We start from the raw sequence: 21,675 nt of genomic DNA, 5'->3' as shown, positions 1-21,675 counted from the left end.
TCCCTAAGTGTCCCTGTCCTAGAGGTGTCTGGGTCCCTAAGTGTCCCTGTCCTAGAGGTGTCTGGGTCCCTAAGTGTCCCTGTCCTAGAGGTGTCTGGGTCCCTAAGTGTCCCTGTCCTAGAGGTGTCTGGGTCCCTAAGTGTCCCTGTCCTAGAGGTGTCTGGGTCCCTAAGTGTCCCTGTCCTAGAGGTGTCTGGGTCCCTAAGTGTCCCTGTCCTAGAGGTGTCTGGGTCCCTAAGTGTCCCTGTCCTAGAGGTGTCTGGGTCCCTAAGTGTCCCTGTCCTAGAGGTGTCTGGGTCCCTAAGTGTCCCTGTCCTAGAGGTGTCTGGGTCCCTAAGTGTCCCGGTCCTAGAGGTGTCTGGGTCCCTAAGTGTCCCTGTCCTAGAGGTGTCTGGGTCCCTAAGTGTCCCTGTCCTAGAGGTGTCTGGGTCCCTAAGTGTCCCTGTCCTAGAGGTGTCTGGGTCCCCAAGTGCCCCATCTTAGGGTCGGGGTCCCGGGGTTGCCCCATCCTAGAGGCGTTGGGGTCTCTGTCACCAAGTTGCCCTGCCCTACAGGTTAGGGTCTGAAACCTAAATTTCCCCTGTCCTAGAGGTGTCTGGGTCCCTAAGTGTCCCGGTCCTAGAGGTGTCTGGGTCCCTAAGTGTCCCTGTCCTAGAGGTGTCTGGGTCCCTAAGTGTCCCTGTCCTAGAGGTTTACGACTCTGGATTATAGAGCTGGCCCCCAGCAGGGAACTGGCCGAAGTGACGATCTGACCCTTGGGTTTAGTTCGTTTTCTGCCGAGACGTTGCAGGGTGCTGTGTACGTACATTACTGCGCGGTGCGGGGGGGCTCTGGTAATGAAGGTGTTAACCCCTCTCCCTCTCTCAGACTCCACCCTGCAGTCCGTCATCTGCGCCAACGACGCGCTCTTCTACCTGGTCTTCTTCTACCCCTTCCCCATCTTCGGGATTCTGATCATCACCATCCTGCTGGTGCGCTTCCGCAGCCGCCCCTCGGGCAAGGCCGGAGACGGCAAGAACGGGGTCCCCCTCCTGTGGATCAAGGAGCCCCACCTCAACTACTCCCCCACCTGCCTGGAGCCCCCCGTGCTCAGCATTCACCCCGGGACCATCGACTAAGGAGCTCCGTGACATGCGGCCCCCCTTCCGTGCCAGCCCGAGGCCCGCTCTCGTTTCAGCCAGGGAGAGATGTACTGGTGTGAAAATGTCGCTTGCTGCAAAGGATCCTGGGATGTGGGACAGGAGGGTTAATCTGCAACCTTATTCATTCCACCATGGTCTGGCTGTACACCCCCTTATTGACAGTGTCGGTTAACCCCTTGTGTGCCAGTGGGGAGGTTGTTACACTTGTTAAAGTTGCTTGATGCAAGGGATTCTGGGACTATAATCGTTATTCTGCCGCCGCAGTGAAATTGCTCATTGACAAACCACTTTGGCAGCGGGAGTTAACCACATTTGTACCACGGGATTCTGGGATGTTCCTGGGGGGGGGGATTAACCATTTCAGCAACGAGGCGTCGTCTTGACCCCGTGTAATGTGCGCGGCGCAGGAGTTGTGGGACCTCAGTTTGTCCCTGAGTAGGACTTGGACTGACTGCGTTTTGTACATAAATAACGGTACCCGGTTACTGTAACCCCACCCTGTCCGTACTTCCCGTGGGGAGAAGGCTCGTTCCCCCGTTCCCCACCCCCCTCTCTTCCTTGTCCCCTGTACCCCACCCCCCTCTCTTCCCATGGGGAGCGGGCTCGTCCCCCTGTACCCCACCCCCCCCCTCTTCCCATGGGGAGAAGGCTGGTCCCCCTGTACCCCACTCCCCTCTCTTCCCATGGGGAGCGGGCTCGTCCCCCTGTACCCCACTCCCCTCTCTTCCCATGGGGAAAAGGCTGGTCTCCCGGTATCCCACCCCCTCTCTTCCCATGGGGAGAAGGCTGGTCTCCCGGTATCCCACCCCCCTCTCTTCCCATGGGGAAAAGGCTCGTACCCCTGTACCCCACCCCCCCCCCTCTTCCCATGGGGAGAAGGCTGGTCCCCCTGTACCCCACTCCCCTCTCTTCCCATGGGGAGAAGGCTGGTCCCCCTGTACCCCACTCCCCTCTCTTCCCATGGGGAGAAGGCTGGTCCCCCTGTACCCCACTCCCCTCTCTTCCCGTGGGGAGAAGGCTAGTGCCCCTGTATCTCACCCCCCCCCCTCTTCCCATGGGGAGCGGGCTCGTCCCCCTGTATCCCACCCCCCTCTCTTCCCATGGGGAGCGGGCTCGTCCCCCTGTATCCCATCCCCCTCTCTTCCCATGGGGAGAAGGCTGGTCCCCCTGTACCCCACCCCCCTCTTCCCATGGGGAGCGGGCTCGTCCCCCTGTACCCCACCCCCCTCTCTTCCAATGGGGAGCGGGCTGGTCCCCCTGTATCCCACCCCCCTCTCTTCCTGTGGTTTTTAACCCCTTGCAGGTTTTATTGTTATTTAACTTGTTGCGCTGCGGGAGTGTGGGGGGCCTCTGACCACCCTGCACTAGGAGCAGAGCCATTTAACCCCTTCCCTGCTAATACTGCTCCCTCAGCATCTATGTCATGCGATGCAGGCTTAACTCCAGCAGTGAAGGGGTTCACCGTCGCGCGTTTGGGAGCTGCGCCTCGTGTTCCTTTTTACTCTTATTTATTGTGGCGATGAGACCTGTCTTCCTTAGGCATGCCTTCAGGGCAGCCATCTTTTATTCTAGGCATGCCTTCAGGGCAGCCATCTTTTATTCTACCCACTAGGTAAAGCGTTGCAGAGGTTGCATGGCCCCTGCGGGGGTTATTGAATTTCAGCATATTTGGAACAAAAGGATCTTTTAAACGTTAATGTACAAATACATACACGTGTGTGATATAAAATTGCCTTTACTTCCTATTGTATCACACAATTCATTGAGGGCTTATCTGGGGACTTTCTCTTGGAGAAATGTAGATATAAAAATATATTTTTTGTGGGGCTTTTAAATATGTCCGCCACTGCTTTACGTCTGGGGGCCCAGATCCCTACAATCAGCATGCTTCATATTCTGAGATATCGTCTGTAGAGCGTCTCCTAATAAGCTGATCCACCCCCTCTCGTGTGTCCCACAACGATGGTAGAGAATGTGTTGCATAGCTGAGTTCTTTCATTATTCCCCATTGCCCTGCCAGAGAGGTCAGCAAAGTGATGGCAGGAGAGGGGTTTAGGAAGCCTTCCCCAAGCAAGACTCCCCGTTCCTGCAGCTCCCCCAAACCTGTTGTGTGAGACCTCCCCATTTCTGCAGCTCCCCCAAACCTCCCTGTGTGAGACGCCCCGTTCCTGAAGCTCCCCAAATCTCCGTGTGAGACGCCCCGTTCCTGAAGCTCCCCCAAACCCCTCCCATGTAGCATGAGACACCCCCCAACCCCCATTCCTGCAGCTATAGGAGTTATAGGGAGCAGCTATATGAGGTTATGTTGGGTAATAGGAAGCGTTATAGGGAGAGGTATAGGTTATATGAGGTAATAACCTGCGTATTGTAATGACATATGCAAAATGTATGTCAGTTTGTCCCTTCTCGATGTGTAAGGCTTTGCTGCCTAAACCTCTAGCAGATCCACAAAGAAATGTAAGAATTAAGATGTAACGAGGTCTCTTGCATTTAATGCAGAAGTGAGAGAGAACTCCGAGCAAACGCTTCATTTCCCTCACATCCCCCTGCGGGCCGCGCACACACTGAGCATTGCGCTGAAGCAGCCCGGATCCCTGACCGCAAGAGGGTAACCACCCAAATATTACAGCAGGGGGTTCGATTATTGTAAGAAGGGGGAACCAGCGTTTGGTGAACATCCCTGAATCACACAGCGTAATTATATCACCCTGCAGAAAAAGCCGTTATACACAGGAATAAAATGTAATGTCGTCACCGGGGACGTCCGAACCCGCGATATTAAAGTGCAGGAACAGGCACAAGCAAACGGACGGGGTGCAGGGAGGTTTTATTTGTATGACTTCATGTGAAGCGGAGTTGGGTCTTAATCCTCTCTAATTAAGAGACAAGTAATACAGAATATTCTCTAGTTACACACACAATACACAATGTGTGTATCATCTCTGGGAGTACAGGCCTCACACCCTCTGTGATATATCCCCGGGAGTACAGGCCTCACACCCTCTGTGATATATCCCCGGGAGTACAGGCCTCACACCTTCTGTGACATATCCCCGGGAGTACAGGCCTCGCACCCTCTGTGACATATCCCCGGGAGTACAGGCCTCACACCCTCTGTGACATATCCCGGGAGTACAGGCCTCACACCCTCTGTGACATATCCCGGGAGTACAGGCCTCTCACCCTCTGTGACATATCCCGGGAGTACAGGCCTCACACCCTCTGTGACACATCCCCTGGAGTACAGGCCTCACAACCTCTGTGACATCCCCGGGAGTACAGGCCTCACACCCTCTGTGACATATCCCCGGAGTACAGGCCTCACAACCTCTGTGATATATCCCCGGGAGTACAGGCCTCGCACCCTCTGTGATATATCCCCGGGAGTACAGGCCTCACACCCTCTGTGACATATCCCGGGAGTACAGGCCTCACACCCTCTGTGACATATCCCGGGAGTACAGGCCTTGCACCCTCTGTGATACATCCCCGGGAGGACAGGCCTCACACACTCTGTGATATATCCCCGGGAGTACAGGCCTCACACCCTCTGTGATACATCCCCGGGAGTACAGGCCTCACACCCTCTGTGACATCCCCGGGAGTACAGGCCTCACAACCTCTGTGACATCCCCGGGAGTACAGGCCTCGCACCCTCTGTGACATATCCCCGGGAGTACAGGCCTCGCACCCTCTGTGACACATCCCCGGGAGTACAGGCCTCACACCCTCTGTGATACATCCCCGGGAGTACAGGCCTCGCACCCTCTGTGACATATCCCCGGGAGTACAGGCCTCACACCCTCTGTGACACATCCCGGGAGTACAGGCCTTGCACCCTCTGTGACACATCCCGGGAGTACCGGCCTCACACCCTCTGTGACATATCCCCGGGAGTACAGACCTCACACCCTCTGTGACACATCCCGGGAGTACAGGCCTCTCACCCTCTGTGACACATCCCGGGAGTACAGGTCTCGCACCCTCTGTGATATATCCCCTGCAGTACAGGCCTCACACCCTCTGTGATACATCCCCGGGAGTACAGGCCTCACACCCTCTGTGACATCCCCGGGAGTACAGGCCTCACACCCTCTGTGACATATCCCCGGGAGTACAGGCCTCACACCCTCTGTGATACATCCCCGGGAGTACAGGCCTCGCACCCTCTGTGACATATCCCCGGGAGTACAGGCCTCACACCCTCTGTGATACATCCCCGGGAGTACAGGCCTCACACCCTCTGGGACATCCCCGGGAGTACAGGCCTCACAACCTCTGTGACATCCCCAGGAGTACAGGCCTCGCACCCTCTGTGACATATCCCCGGGAGTACAGGCCTCGCACCCTCTGTAAGACATCCCCGGGAGTACAGGCCTCACACCCTCTGTGATACATCCCCGGGAGTACAGGCCTCGCACCCTCTGTGACATATCCCCGGGAGTACAGGCCTCACACCCTCTGTGACACATCCCGGGAGTACAGGCCTTGCACCCTCTGTGACACATCCCGGGAGTACAGGCCTCACACCCTCTGTGACACATCCCCGGGAGTACAGGCCTCACACCCTCTGTGATATATCCCCGGGAGTACAGGCCTCACACCCTCTGTGATACATCCCCGGGAGTACAGGCCTCACACCCTCTGTGACACATCCCCGGGAGTACAGGCCTCACACCCTCTGTGATATATCCCTGGGAGTACAGGCCTCACACCCTCTGTGATACATCCCTGGGAGTACAGGCCTCGCACCCTCTGTGATACATCCCTGGGAGTACAGGCCTCGCACCCTCTTTGACATATCCCCGGGAGTACAGGCCTCGCACCCTCTGTGATATATCCCGGGAGTACAGGCCTCACACCCTCTGTGACACATCCCGGGAGTACAGGCCTCGCACCCTCTGTGATATATCCCGGGAGTACAGGCCTCACACCCTCTGTGACACATCCCGGGAGTACAGGCCTTGCACCCTCTGTGACATATCCCGGGAGCACAGGCCTTGCACCCTCTGTGACATATCCCCGGGAGTACAGGCCTTGCACCCTCTGTGACATATCCCGGGAGTACAGGCCTTGCACCCTCTGTGACATATCCCCGGGAGTACAGGCCTCGCACCCCCTGTGACATATCCCCGGGAGTACAGGCCTCCCACCCCCTGTGACATATCCCCGGGAGTACAGGCCTCCCACCCTCTGTGACACATCCCCGGGAGTATGGGCCTCACACCCTCTGTGACACATCCCCGGGAGTACAGGCCTCACACCCTCTGTGACATATCCCGGGAGTACAAGCCTCCCACCCTCTGTAATACATCCCCGGGAGTACAGGCCTCGCACGCTCTGTGACATATCCCGGGAGTACAGGCCTTGCACCCTCTGTGACATATCCCGGGAGTACAGGCCTTGCACCCTCTGTGACATATCCCTGGGAGTACAGGCCTCACACCCTCTGTGACATATCCCCGGGAGTACAGGCCTCACACCCTCTGTGACATATCCCGGGAGTACAGGCCTTGCACCCTCTGTGACATATCCCGGGAGTACAGGCCTTGCACCCTCTGTGACATATCCCCGGGAGTACAGGCCCCCCACCCTCTGTGACATATCCCCGGGAGTACAGGCCTCACACCCTCTGTGACATATCCCCGGGAGTACAGGCCTTGCACCATCTGTGATATATCCCCGGGCGTACAGGCCTTGCACCCTCTGTGATATATCCCGGGAGTACAGGCCTCACACCCTCTGTGACATCCCTGGGAATACAGGCCTCACACCCTCTGTGACACATCCCCGGGAGTACTGGCCTCACACCCTCTGTGATACATCCCCGGGAGTACAGGCCTCACACCCTCTGTGACACATCCCCGGGAGTACAGGCCTCACACCCTCTGTGACATTTCCCGGGAGTACAGGCCTCACACTCTCTGTGATACATCCCCGGGAGTACAGGCCTCACACCCTCTGTGACATATCCCCGGGAGTACAGGCCTCACACCCTCTGTGACATTTCCCGGGAGTACAGGCCTCACACCCTCTGTGATATATCCCGGGAGTACAGGCCTCACCCTCTGTGATACATCCCCGGGAGTACAGGCCTCACACCCTCTGTGATATAACCCTGGGAGTACAGGCCTCACACCCTCTGTGACACATCCCCGGGAGTACAGGCCTCGCACCCTCTGTGATATATCCCCGGGAGTACAGGCCTCACACCCTCTGTGACACATCCCCGGGAGTACATGCCTCACACCCTCTGTGATATATCACGGGAGTACAGGCCTCACACCCTCTGTGACATATCCCGGGAGTACAGGCGTCGCACCCTCTGTGACATATCCCGGGAGTACAGGCCTTGCACCCTCTGTGACATATCCCCGGGAGTATAGGCCTCACACCCTCTGTGACATATCCCGGGAGTACAGGCCTCACACCCTCTGTGATATATCACGGGAGTACAGGCCTCACACCCTCTGTGACATATCCCCGGGAGTACAGGCCTCACACCCTCTGTGACATATCCCTGGGAGGACAGGCCTCACACCCTCTGTGATATATCCCTGGGAGTACAGGCCTCACACCCTCTGTGACATATCCCCGGGAGTACAGGCCTCACACCCTCTGTGATACATCCCCGGGAGTACAGGCCTCACACCCTCTGTGATACATCCCCGGGAGTACAGGCCTCACACCCTCTGTGACATATCCCGGGAGTACAGGCCTTGCACCCTCTGTGACATATCCTCGGGAGTATAGGCCTCACACCCTCTGTGACATATCCCGGGAGTACAGGCCTCACACCCTCTGTGACATATCCCCGGGAGTACAGGCCTCACACCCTCTGTGATATATCCCTGGGAGTACAGGCCTCACACCCTCTGTGATATATCCCTGGGAGTACAGGCCTCACACCCTCTGTGACATATCCCCGGGAGTACAGGCCTCGCACCCTCTGTGACACATCCCGGGAGTACAGGCCTCGCACCCTCTGTGACATATCCCGGGAGTACAGGCCTCACACCCTCTGTGACATATCCTCGGGAGTACAGGCCTCACACCCTCTGTGACATATCCCCGGGAGTACAGGCCTCACACCCTCTGTGACATATCCCCGGGAGTACAGGGCTCACACACTCTGTGATACATCCCTGGGAGTACAGGCCTCACACCCTCTGTGACATATCCCCGGGAGTACAGGCCTCACACCCTCTGTGACATATCCTCGGGAGTACAGGCCTCACACCCTCTGTGACATATCCCCGGGAGTACAGGCCTTGAACCCTCTGTGACATCCCGGGAGTACAGGCCTCGCACCCTCTGTGACATATCCCAGGAGTACAGGCCTCACACCCTCTGTGACATATCCCGGGAGTACAGGCCTCACACCCTCTGTGACATATCCCCGGGAGTACAGGCCTCGCACCCTCTGTGACATATCCCCGGGAGTACAGGCCTCGCACCCTCTGTGACATCCCGGGAGTACAGGCCTCGCACCCTCTGTGACATATCCCAGGAGTACAGGCCTCACACCCTCTGTGACATATCCCGGGAGTACAGGCCTCACACCCTCTGTGACATATCCCCGGGAGTACAGGCCTCGCACCCTCTGTGACATATCCCCGGGAGTACAGGCCTCACACCCTCTGTGACATATCCCGGGAGTACAGGCCTCACACCCTCTGTGACATATCCCCGGGAGTACAGGCCTCACACCCTCTGTGACATATCCCCGGGAGTACAGGCCTCACACCCTCTGTGATACATCCCCGGGAGTACAGGCCTCACACCCTCTGTGACACATCCCCGGGAGTACAGGCCTCACACCCTCTGTGACATATCCCGGGAGTACAGGCCTCACACCCTCTGTGATATATCCCTGGGAGTACAGGCCACACCCTCTGTGACACATCCCCGGGAGTACAGGCCTCACACCCTCTGTGACATATCCCCCGGGAGTACAGGCCTCACACCCTCTGTGACATATCCCCCGGAGTACAGGCCTCACACCCTCTGTGACATATCCCCGGGAGTACAGGCCTCGCACCCTCTGTGACATATCCCGGGAGTACAGGCCTCGCACCCTCTGTGACATATCCCGGGAGTACAGGCCTCACACCCTCTGTGACATATCCCGGGAGTACAGGCCTCGCACCCTCTATGACATATCCCGGGAGTACAGGCCTCACTGTCTCAGGAGACCAGGTTTGTCCTGGAACAGGATTATACATTTTCTCTGTTCTCACTCTGCCAGCTCTACCCAGGGAAGTTACATGTTTTTTCCCTGCTCTGATGCAGCCAGAGCTGTGTAATCTGCTACATTATTGAAACATGTTCCCCTCTTTACACTGCCACTAGTTGGTTGCCTTGGTAACCTCCCAATCCTATAGTCATAGGGTTGGTTTAGCCCTGTTGTTCCCCTGTCCCCTTCTGTTTAATGGATTGGTCCTCAGCCTGTTCCTGTTTGTCACAGGAAAATGTACTCCCATTTCCTAACAAGCTGCCTAAGTGAGTACACTCTCGCCTCCATACCTCCCTCTGTTAAGGCAATTCTATTTTACCTTCCCCTCAGAGAAGCACTCTCACACAGCAGAATGCCTTCCCACCATTAGGTCATTCTCTTGACAAGAGAAATCTGACAATAACATCATTAACAAGTACTTATATTTCTGTAACTCCCCCAATAAAGTTAATGAAAATAGAAGGACTTTGTGTGTGTGACGGGAGCTTTGTGACAGGCTGTAATTTACACAAAATATATATATATATAAATATATATATATATATATATATATATACCTGGGTCTGAACTGGGACGAGACTTAGATATGATAAAATATAATTTATTCCTTGATAAAGGTGAACACACAAAAATGTACAAATAACATGCAAAATATGGACACTTACTTAAAGATTAGGACAGAAAGCCATCAGGATACAGACTGGGCCATTTCTTCCATATTTCAGCTGACATCACAGCAATACATGCAGGACACATGCAGAACCTGAAGGCCTTTTGCATGAAGACATGAAGACAATAGCCATAGGCTGAGCCTGGTTCTTATACAATTATTTCCCTTTGAACCAACCTAAACCCAGCCCCTCTCATAAATCAGTGGTGAAGTTGACAGTTTTCCTCAGAGTAAAACTCCTCCCACCCCACGACGTTTAAAAACTGCTTTTCCCTATCTAAATAACTTCATAACTTCAGTTCAGTATTACTTACTGGCATGCGAAACATATTAATACATTCCGTCACGCCTGACGCTCCCAAAGAGACTAAATATTACAGTGTAATATTAAAATTAAGAGAGATATTAATATCTGTCTGTTCGAACCGGCTAAACATCAGGTGTTTGTAACCGTTAGTTGCGGGTAAGTCCCACGAATACACATATGTAACTCTTAGCATGTTCAGCCAAGGACATCTCATAATATTCTTATATTTAATAAGGTCACCCATTCTGATTTTCTCCTTGGGTAGCCCCACCCTTGCCCCCATCAATAAACCCTTTGAAGCAGGGACCCCTGGGGGGGGGGACATTTGTCCCCTGTGTTATGTTTCCTCTTGCAGGATACCTTTTGTTTGTAAGTGTGAGTTTTAATGCTCACAACCCAATCCAGTTCCTGGGCCCCGCATAAACAATTAGGTAATTAGCCTTTGATCACCGTTCCCAAATTAGCAGTCTTAATGGAACGGCTCCTGTTATTCAGCACTGCATATAATATTAACCCCTTAAGCCCCAGTGTGTGTGTTGCAGACACTGGTCCAGAATCAATACATTCTTTTACAGGGGGATAAGTATTTAGACGGCTGAAAAATGGAGCATGAAAAGGCGGGAAAAATGGAACAACGGGCTATAGTCACTATTTTAACATTAACCCTTTCCCTCCCGCAGCAACCCTAGTGTATGTGTGAGTGCAAATACCAGAATAACACAATACAGTTACACAGGGGAATATACATCTTCATGTTATAACAAGTCTTAAATCACATTTCTGGACCTCAGCCCAGTTAACCCCTTGTCTCCCTGGTGAGGTTAGAGGGTGGCCAATTGGGGTGTAACCCCTTTAATCCCAGGCCAAATCCTCACGAACGTCACAGTGTGCTTTCAAAAAGGGGACGAGTTAAGCTATCTGGGCTTATTCACATCCTACATGTGACTCTGGTTCCAGAATAGTAAAAAAGGAAACCTTGTGCTTGGGGATCAGCACAGAAAGCTCCAGCTTCCACAGCCATACTGCTGGGAGACAAGCTGCAGTAATACAGCCATACTGCTGGGAGACAAGCTGCAGTAATACAGCCATGCTGCTGGGAGACAAGCTGCAGTAATACAACATACTGCTGGGAGACAAGCTGCAGTAATACAGCCATACTGCTGGGAGACAAGCTGCAGTAATACAACCATACTGCTGGGAGACAAGCTGCAGTAATACAGCCATACTGCTGGGAGACAAGCTGCAGTAATACAGCCATACTGCTGGGAGACAAGCTACAGTAATACAGCAATACTGCTGGGAGACAAGCTGCAGTAATACAGCCATACTGCTGGGAGACAAGCTACAGTAATACAGCCATGCTGCTGAGAGACAAGCTGCAGTAATACAGCCATGCTGCTGGGAGGCAAGCTCCAGCTTCCACAGCCATACTGCTGGGAGGCAAGCTGCAGTAATACAGCCATGCTGCTGGGAGGCAAGCTGCAGTAATACAGCCATACAGCTGGGAGACAAGCTGCAGTAATATAGCCATGCTGCTGGGAGACAAGCTGAAGTAATACAGCCATACTGCTGGGAAGCAAGCTGCAGTAATACAGCCATGCTGCTGGGAGACAAGCTGCAGTAATACAGCCATGCTGCTGGGAGACAAGCTGCAGTAATACAGCCATACAACTGGGAGACAAGCTGCAGTAATACAGCCATACTGCTGGGAGGCAAGCTGCAAGTCTATGGGGTTTCTCCGCCATAGCCGGTCAATGGAAATTGGCTGCCGTTGAAGTCTATGGGAGAATTCCCGAACTTTCAAGGGGGTCCATACTCCTTCGGGTTGGTCCAAGAGGGTCAACGATGGTTCAGCAGCCATGCCGGAGCAGTGCCTACAGGTACCCCAAACCCTGGCCCTCTGGACCCTCCGGAACCGGAGGTATGGATTCATGGTTTGTAGCTTTTCGGACTTAGTCAAATTCCTGAGCTGTTTCTGCCGCCGCCATTGGAACCTATGGAGCGACCCGCTCTCTCGGCACGACCCTTCTTGGGGGTCCAGGATTCGGGGACCCGGTGATGGTCGAGTGGGGGGAGGTCTAGGAACTAGGGGCAAAAAGAATTTTATTTCTGGGTGCCCTAGAACTGTAGATTTCCACGCCACTTAACGTTGAACTTGACTAATCAGTGATCAAAGCTCTTTTTCAGAAAAAGTATCCGCTTTGCGGTTTGGACGGCAGCCAACTCGTTCCTGGAAAGCGCAGTCGAGGAATCACCATTGAAGTCAATGAGCCCATTGACTTACAATAGGGAACCGCCGCTCCTCCTCTCGGACGCCACCTGCTGGTCTTCGAGGGAACAGGTCCAAAACCGCAAGATCCGCCATTGAAATGCATTGAGCTCTAATGGCGGCCTATGGGACTCTGCAAAATGGTGACTGAAAAGGCGGGAAAATTACACAAAGGGCTATAATCACTAAATAACTATTAACCCTTTGTCACGGTGAGATTATGGCAGGCTGTATAAGGTCACATAAATATATATAACAGATGATATATATTTATCCCTGGGTCTGAACTGAAACGAGTCTTAGATATAATAAAGTGATTTTATTCCTTAGGATAGGTGAACACACGAATAATACAGTAACAGACAAGAAGTACACTTACTTTGGGGTTGGGGAATGAGAAGTATATAGCATAGCAATTCTCTCGCAATCAGGTAGCCATCAGATGATAAATTGAAGACAAATGAAGAAGACGAATGAAGACAAAGGATATATGGGGAACAGCAGTTTATATACCTGGGAGGCAAGCTGCAGTAATAGAGCCATACTGCTGGGAGGCAAGCTGCATACTACAGCCATACTGCTGGGAGACAAGCTGCAGTAATACAGCCATGCTGCTGGGAGGCAAGCTGCAGTAATAGAGCCATACTGCTGGGAGACAAGCTGCAGTAATACAGCCATACTGCTGGGAGACAAGCTACAGTAATACAGCCATGCTGCTGAGAGACAAGCTGCAGTAATACAGCCATGCTGCTGGGAGGCAAGCTCCAGCTTCCACAGCCATACTGCTGGGAGGCAAGCTGCAGTAATACAGCCATACTGTTGAGAGACAAGCTGCAGTAATACAGCCATATAGCTGGGAGACAAGCTGCAGTAATACAGCCATACTGCTGAGAGACAAGCTGCAGTAATACAGCCATACTGCTGGGAAGCAAGCTGCAGTAATACAGCCATGCTGCTGGTAGACAAGCTGCAGTAATACAGCTGGGAGGCAGGCTGCATTAATACAGCCATGCTGCTGAGAGGCAAGCTGCAGTAATACAGCCATACAGGTGGAAGGCAAGCTGCAGTAATACAGCCATAATGCTGGGAGGCAAGCTGCATTAATACAGCCATGCTGCTGGGAGACAAGCTGCAGTAATACAGCCATACTGGTGGAAGGCAAGCTGCAGTAATACAGCCATACTGCTGGGAGGCAAGCTGCATTAATACAGCCATGCTGCTGGGAGACAAGCTTCAGTAATACAGCCATGCTGCTGGGAGACAAGCTGCAGTAATACAGCCATACTGCTGGGAGGCAAGCTGCAGTAATACAGCCATGCTGCTGGGAGACAAGCTGCAGTAATACAGCCATACTGCTGGGAGGCAAGCTGCAGTAATACAGCCATACTGGTGGAAGGCAAGCTGCAGTGATACAGCCATACTGCTGGGAGACAAGCTGCAGTAATACAGCCATACTGCTGGGAGACAAGCTGCAGTAATACAGCCATACTGCTGGGAGCCAAACTGCAGTAATACAGCCATACTGCTGGGAGACAAGCTGCAGTAATACAGCCATACTGCTGGGAGACAAGCTGCAGTAATACAGCCATACTGCTGTGAGACAAGCTGCAGTAATACAGCCATACTGCTGGGAGACAAGCTGCAGTAATACAGCCATACTGCTGGGAAGCAAGCTGCAGTAATACAGCCATACTGGTGGAAAGCTAGCTGCAGTAATTCAGCCATACTGCTGGGAGACAAGCTGCAGTAATACAGCCATACTGCTGGGAGGCAAGCTGCAGTAATACAACCATACTGCTGGGAGACAAGCTGCAGTAATACAGCCATGATGCTGGGAGGCAAGCTGCATACTACAGCCATACTGCTGGGAAGCAAGCTGCAGTAATACAGCCATGCTGCTGGGAGACAAGCTGCAGTAATACAGCCATACTTCTGGGAGGCAAGCTGCAGTAATACAGCCATACTGGTGGGAGGCAAGCTGCAGTAATACAGCCATACTGCTGTGAGGCAAGCTGCAGTAATACAGCCATACTGCTGGGAGACAAGCTGCAGTAATACAGCCATACTGCTGGGAGACAAGCTGCAGTAATACAGCCATACTGCTGGGAGACAAGCTGCAGTAATACAGCCATACTGCTGGGAGACAAGCTGCAGTAATACAGCCATACTGCTGGGAGACAAGCTGCAGTAATACAGCCATACTGCTGGGAGACAAGCTGCAGTAATACAGCCATACTGCTGGGAGACAAGCTGCAGTAATACAGCCATACTGCTGGGAGACAAGCTGCAGTAATACAGCCATACTGCTGGGAGACAAGCTGTAGTAATACAGCCATACTGCTGAGAGACAAGCTACAGTAATACAGCCATACTGCTGGGAGACAAGCTGCAGTAATACAGCCATACTGGTGGGAGACAAGCTGCAGTAATACAGCCATGCTGCTGTGAGACAAGCTGCAGTAATACAGCCATGCTGCTGTGAGACAAGCTGCAGTAATACAGCCATACTGCTGGGAGACAAGCTGCAGTAATACAGCCATACTGCTGGGAAGCAAGCTGCAGTAATACAGCCATACTGCTGGGAAGCTAGCTGCAGTAATTCAGCCATACTGCTGGGAGACAAGCTGCAGTAATACAGCCATACTGCTGGGAGGCAAGCTGCAGTAATACAACCATACTGCTGGGAGACAAGCTGCAGTAATACAGCCATGATGCTGGGAGGCAAGCTGCATACTACAGCCATACTGCTGGGAAGCAAGCTGCAGTAATACAGCCATGCTGCTGGGAGACAAGCTGCAGTAATACAGCCATACTGCTGGGAGGCAAGCTGCAGTAATACAGCCATACTGGTGGGAGGCAAGCTGCAGTAATACAGCCATACTGCTGTGAGGCAAGCTGCAGTAATACAGCCATACTGCTGGGAGACAAGCTGCAGTAATACAGCCATACTGCTGGGAGACAAGCTGCAGTAATACAGCCATACTGCTGGGAGACAAGCTGCAGTAATACAGCCATACTGCTGGGAGACAAGCAGCAGTAATACAGCCATACTGCTGGGAGACAAGCTGTAGTAATACAGCCATACTGCTGGGAGACAAGCTGCAGTAATACAGCCATACTGCTGGGAGACAAGCTGCAGTAATACAGCCATACTGCTGGGAGACAAGCTGCAGTAATACAGCCATACTGCTGGGAGACAAGCTGTAGTAATACAGCCATACTGCTGAGAGACAAGCTACAGTAATACAGCCATACTGCTGGGAGACAAGCTACAGTAATACAGCCATACTGCTGGGAGACAAGCTGCAGTAATACAGCCATACTGCTGGGAGACAAGCTGCAGTAATACAGCCATGCTGCTGGGAGGCAAGCTCCAGCTTCCACAGCCATACTGCTGGGAGGCAAGCTGCAGTAATAAAGCCATACTGCTGGGAGGCAAGCTGCAGTAATACAGCCATACTGCTGGGAGGCAAGCTGCAGTAATACAGCCATGCTGCTGGGAGACAAGCTGCAGTAATACAGCCATACTGCTGGGAGACAAGCTGCAGTGATACAGCCATACTGCTGGGAGACAAGCTGCAGTAATACAGCCATGCTGCTGGGAGGCAAGCTCCAGCTTCCACAGCCATACTGCTTAGAGACAAGCTGCAGTAATACAGCCATACAGCTGGGAGACAAGCTGCAGTAATACAGCCATACTGCTGGGAGACAAGCTGCAGTAGTACAGCCATGCTGCTGGGAGACAAGCTGCAGTAATACAGCCATGCTGCTGGGAGGCAAGCTGCAGTAATACAGCCATGCTGCTGGGAGACAAGCTGCAGTAATACAGCCATACTGCTGGGAGACAAGCTGCAGTGATACAGCCATACTGCTGGGAGACAAGCTGCAGTAATACAGCCATGCTGCTGGGAGGCAAGCTCAAGCTTCCACAGCCATACTGCTTAGAGACAAGCTGCAGTAATACAGCCATACTGCTGGGAGACAAGCTGCAGTAATACAGCCATACTGCTGGGAGACAAGCTGCAGTAATACAGCCATACAGCTGGGAGGCAGGCTCCATTAATACAGCCATGCTGCTGAGAGGCAAGCTGCAGTAATACAGCCATACTGGTGGAAGGCAAGCTGCAGTAATACAGCCATACTGCTGGGAGGCAAGCTCCATTAATACAGCCATGCTGCTGGGAGACAAGCTGCAGTAATACAGCCATACTGGTGGATGCAAGCTGCAGTAATACAGCCATATAGCTGGGAGACAAGCTGCAGTAATACAGCCATGCTGCTGGGAGACAAGCTGCAGTAATACAGCCATACTGCTGGGAGACAAGCTGCAGTAATACAGCCATGCTGCTGGGATACAAGCTGCAGTAATACAGCCATACTGCTGGGAGGCAAGCTGCAGTAATACAGCCATACTGGTGGAAGGCAAGCTGCAGTAATACAGCCATACTGCTGGGAGACAAGCTGCAGTAATACAGCCATACTGCTGGGAGACAAGCTGCAGTAATACAACAATACTGCTGGGAGACAAGCTGCAGTAATACAGCCATACTGCTGGGAAGCAAGCTGCAGTAATACAGCCATACTGGTGGAAAGCAAGCTGCAGTAATTCAGCCATACTGCTGGGAGGCAAGCTGCAGTAATACAGCCATACAGCTGGGAGACAAGCTGCAGTAATACAGCCATACTGCTGGGAGACAAGCTGCAGTAATACAGCCATACTGCTGGGAGATAAGCTGCAGTAATACAGCCATACTGCTGTGAGGCAAGCTGCAGTAATACAGCCATACTGCTGGGAGGCAAGCTGCAGTAATACAGCCATACTGCTGGGAAGCAAGCTGCAGTAATACAGCCATACTGCTGGGAGACAAGTTGCAGTAATACAGCCATACTGCTGGGAGACAAGCTGCAGTAAGACAGCCATGCTGCTGGGAGACAAGCTGCAGTAATACAGCCATACAGCTGGGAGGCAGGCTCCATTAATACAGCCATGCTGCTGAGAGGCAAGCTGCAGTAATACAGCCATACTGGTGGAAGGCAAGCTGCAGTAATACAGCCATACTGCTGGGAGGCAAGCTCCATTAATACAGCCATGCTGCTTGGAGACAAGCTGCAGTAATACAGCCATACTGGTGGATGCAAGCTGCAGTAATACAGCCATACAGCTGGGAGACAAGCTGCAGTAATACAGCCATGCTGCTGGGAGACAAGCTGCAGTAATACAGCCATACTGCTGGGAGACAAGCTGCAGTAATACAGCCATGCTGCTGGGAGACAAGCTGCAGTAATACAGCCATACTGCTGGGAGGCAAGCTGCAGTAATACAGCCATACTGGTGGAAGGCAAGCTGCAGTAATACAGCCATATTGCTGGGAGACAAGCTGCAGTAATACAGCCATACTGCTGGGAGACAAGCTGCAGTAATGCAGCCATACTGCTTGGAGGCAAGCTGCAGTAATACAGCCATACTGGGGGAAGGCAAGCTGCAGTAATACAGCCATACTGCTGGGAGACAAGCTGCAGTAATACAGCCATACTGCTGGGAGACAAGCTGCAGTAATACAGCCATACTGCTGGGAGGCAAGCTGCAGTAATACAACAATACTGCTGGGAGACAAGCTGCAGTAATACAGCCATACTGCTGGGAAGCAAGCTGCAGTAATACAGCCATACTGGTGGAAAGCAAGCTGCAGTAATTCAGCCATACTGCTGGGAGGCAAGCTGCAGTAATACAGCCATACTGGTGGAAAGCAAGCTGCAGTAATTCAGCCATACTGCTGGGAGGCAAGCTGCAGTAATACAGCCATACAGCTGGGAGATAAGCTGCAGTAATACAGCCATACTGCTGTGAGGCAAGCTGCAGTAATACAGCCATACTGGTGGAAAGCAAGCTGCAGTAATTCAGCCATACTGCTGGGAGGCAAGCTGCAGTAATACAGCCATACAGCTGGGAGATAAGCTGCAGTAATACAGCCATACTGCTGTGAGGCAAGCTGCAGTAATACAGCCATACTGCTGGGAGGCAAGCTGCAGTAATACAGCCATACTGGTGGAAGGCAAGCTGCAGTAATACAGCCATACTGCTGGGAAGCAAGCTGCAGTAATACAGCCATACAGCTGGGAGACAAGTTGCAGTAATACAGCCATACTGCTGAGAGACAAGCTGCAGTAATACAGTCATGCTGCTGGGAGACAAGCTGCAGTAATACAGCCATACTGCTGGGAGACAAGCTGCAGTAATACAGCCTTACTGCTGGGAGGCAAGCTGCAGTAATACAACCATACTTCTGGGAGTCAAGCTGCAGAAATACAGCCATACTGCTGGGAGACAAGCTGCAGTAATACAGCCATACTGCTGTGAGGCAAACTGCAGTAATACAGCCATACTGCTGGGAGACAAGCTGCAGTAATACAGCCATACTGCTGGGAGACAAGCTGCAGTAATACAGCCATGCTGCTGGGAGACAAGCTGCAGTAATACAGCCATGCTGCTGGGAGACAAGCTGCAGTAATACAGCCATGCTGCCGGGAGGCAAGCTGCATACTACAGCCATACTGCTGGGAGACAAGCTGCAGTAATACAGCCATGCTGCTGGGAGACAAGCTGCAGTAATACAGCCATACTGCTGGGAGGCAAGCTGCAGTAATACAGCCATACTGCTGGGAGATAAGCTGCAGTAATACAGCCATACTGCTGGGAGGCAGGCTGCAGTAATACAGCCATACTGCTGGGAGACAAGCTGCAGTAATACAGCCATACAGCTGGGAGGCAAGCTGCATACTACAGCCATACTGCTGGGAGGCAAGCTGCAGTAATACAGCCATACTGCTGGGAGGCAAGCTGCAGTAATACAACCATACTGCTGGGAGTCAAGCTGCAGTAATACAGCCATACTGCTGGGAGACAAGCTGCAGTAATACAGCCATACTGCTGGGAGACAAGCTGCAATAATACAGCCATACTGCTGGGAGACAAGCTGCAATAATACAGCCATGCTGCTGGGAGACAAGCTGCAGTAATACAGCCATGCTGCTGGGAGACAAGCTGCAGTTATACAGCCATGCTGCTGGGAGGCAAGCTGCATACTACAGCCATACTGCTGGGAAGCAAGCTGTAGTTTTACAGCCATGCTGCTGGGAGACAAGCTGCAGTAATACAGCCATACTGCTGGGAGGCAAGCTGCAGTAATACAGCCATACTGGTGGGAGGCAAGCTGCAGTAATACAGCCATACTGTTGGGAGGCAAGCTGCAGTAATACAGCCATACTGCTGGGAGACAAGCTGCAGTAATACAGCCATACTGCTGGGAGGCAGGCTGCAGTAATACAGCCATACTGCTTGGAGACAAGCTGCAGTAATACAGCCATACTGCTGGGAGACAAGCTGCAGTAATACAGCCATACTGCTGGGAGACAAGCTGCAGTAATACAGCCATGCTGCTGGGAGACAAGCTGCAGTAATACAGCCATGCTGCTGGGAGACAAGCTGCAGTAATACAGCCATGCTGCTGGGAGGCAAGCTCCATACTACAGCCATACTGCTTGGAAGCAAGCTGCAGTAATACAGCCATGCTGCTGGGAGACAAGCTGTAGTAATACAGCCATACTGCTGGGAGGCAAGCTGCAGTAATACAACAATACTGCTGGGAGACAAGCTGCAGTAATACAGCCATACTGCTGGGAAGCAAGCTGCAGTAATACAGCCATACTGGTGGAAAGCAAGCTGCAGTAATTCAGCCATACTGCTGGGAGGCAAGCTGCAGTAATACAGCCATACAGCTGGGAGATAAGCTGCAGTAATACAGCCATACTGCTGTGAGGCAAGCTGCAGTAATACAGCCATACTGCTGGGAGGCAAGCTGCAGTAATACAGCCATACTGGTGGAAGGCAAGCTGCAGTAATACAGCCATACTGCTGGGAAGCAAGCTGCAGTAATACAGCCATACTGCTGGGAGACAAGTTGCAGTAATACAGCCATACTGCTGAGAGACAAGCTGCAGTAATACAGTCATGCTGCTGGGAGACAAGCTGCAGTAATACAGCCATACTGCTGGGAGACAAGCTGCAGTAATACAGCCTTACTGCTGGGAGGCAAGCTGCAGTAATACAACCATACTTCTGGGAGTCAAGCTGCAGAAATACAGCCATACTGCTGGGAGACAAGCTGCAGTAATACAGCCATACTGCTGTGAGGCAAACTGCAGTAATACAGCCATACTGCTGGGAGACAAGCTGCAGTAATACAGCCATACTGCTGGGAGACAAGCTGCAGTAATACAGCCATGCTGCTGGGAGACAAGCTGCAGTAATACAGCCATGCTGCTGGGAGACAAGCTGCAGTAATACAGCCATGCTGCCGGGAGGCAAGCTGCATACTACAGCCATACTGCTGGGAGACAAGCTGCAGTAATACAGCCATGCTGCTGGGAGACAAGCTGCAGTAATACAGCCATACTGCTGGGAGGCAAGCTGCAGTAATACAGCCATACTGCTGGGAGATAAGCTGCAGTAATACAGCCATACTGCTGGGAGGCAGGCTGCAGTAATACAGCCATACTGCTGGGAGACATGCTGCAGTAATACAGCCATACTGTTGGGAGGCAAGCTGCAGTAATACAGCCATACTGCTGGGAGACAAGCTGCAGTAATACAGCCATACTGCTGGGAGACAAGCTGCAGTAATACAGCCATACTGCTGGGAGACAAGCTGCAGTAATACAGCCATACTGCTGGGAGACAAGCTGCAGTAATACAGCCATACTGCTGGGAGACAAGCTGCAATAATACAGCCATACTGCTGGGAGACAAGCTGCAATAATACAGCCATGCTGCTGGGAGACAAGCTGCAGTAATACAGCCATGCTGCTGGGAGACAAGCTGCAGTAATACAGCCATACTGCTGGGAGACAAGCTGCAGTAATACAGCCATGCTGCTGGGAGACAAGCTGCAGTAATACAGCCATGCTGCTGGGAGACAAGCTGCAGTAATACAGCCATGCTGCTGGGAGACAAGCTGCAGTAATACAGCCATGCTGCTGGGAGACAAGCTGCAG

General features: G+C 52.6%; 1 protein-coding gene across 1 annotated transcript in view; it reads left to right on the top strand.

Moving 5' to 3' along the window:
- LOC142475719 (immunoglobulin superfamily member 3-like) overlaps positions 1-9,839 on the top strand; it is a gene marked incomplete at its 5' end in the record, with an annotated part of 34,150 nt that extends 24,311 nt beyond the window's left edge. The window contains one exon of the mRNA XM_075581463.1: positions 868-9,839. Coding sequence (XP_075437578.1) covers positions 868-1,118 — 251 coding nt within the window. The remainder of the gene's footprint in view (positions 1-867) is intronic.
- Between the last annotated feature and the right edge of the window lie 11,836 nt (positions 9,840-21,675).

This window comes from Ascaphus truei, unplaced genomic scaffold (genome assembly GCF_040206685.1).
Source record: "Ascaphus truei isolate aAscTru1 unplaced genomic scaffold, aAscTru1.hap1 HAP1_SCAFFOLD_1335, whole genome shotgun sequence".
NCBI classification, from domain to species: Eukaryota; Metazoa; Chordata; class Amphibia; order Anura; family Ascaphidae; genus Ascaphus; species Ascaphus truei.
This window is presented reverse-complemented; position numbering and strand designations above follow the sequence as displayed.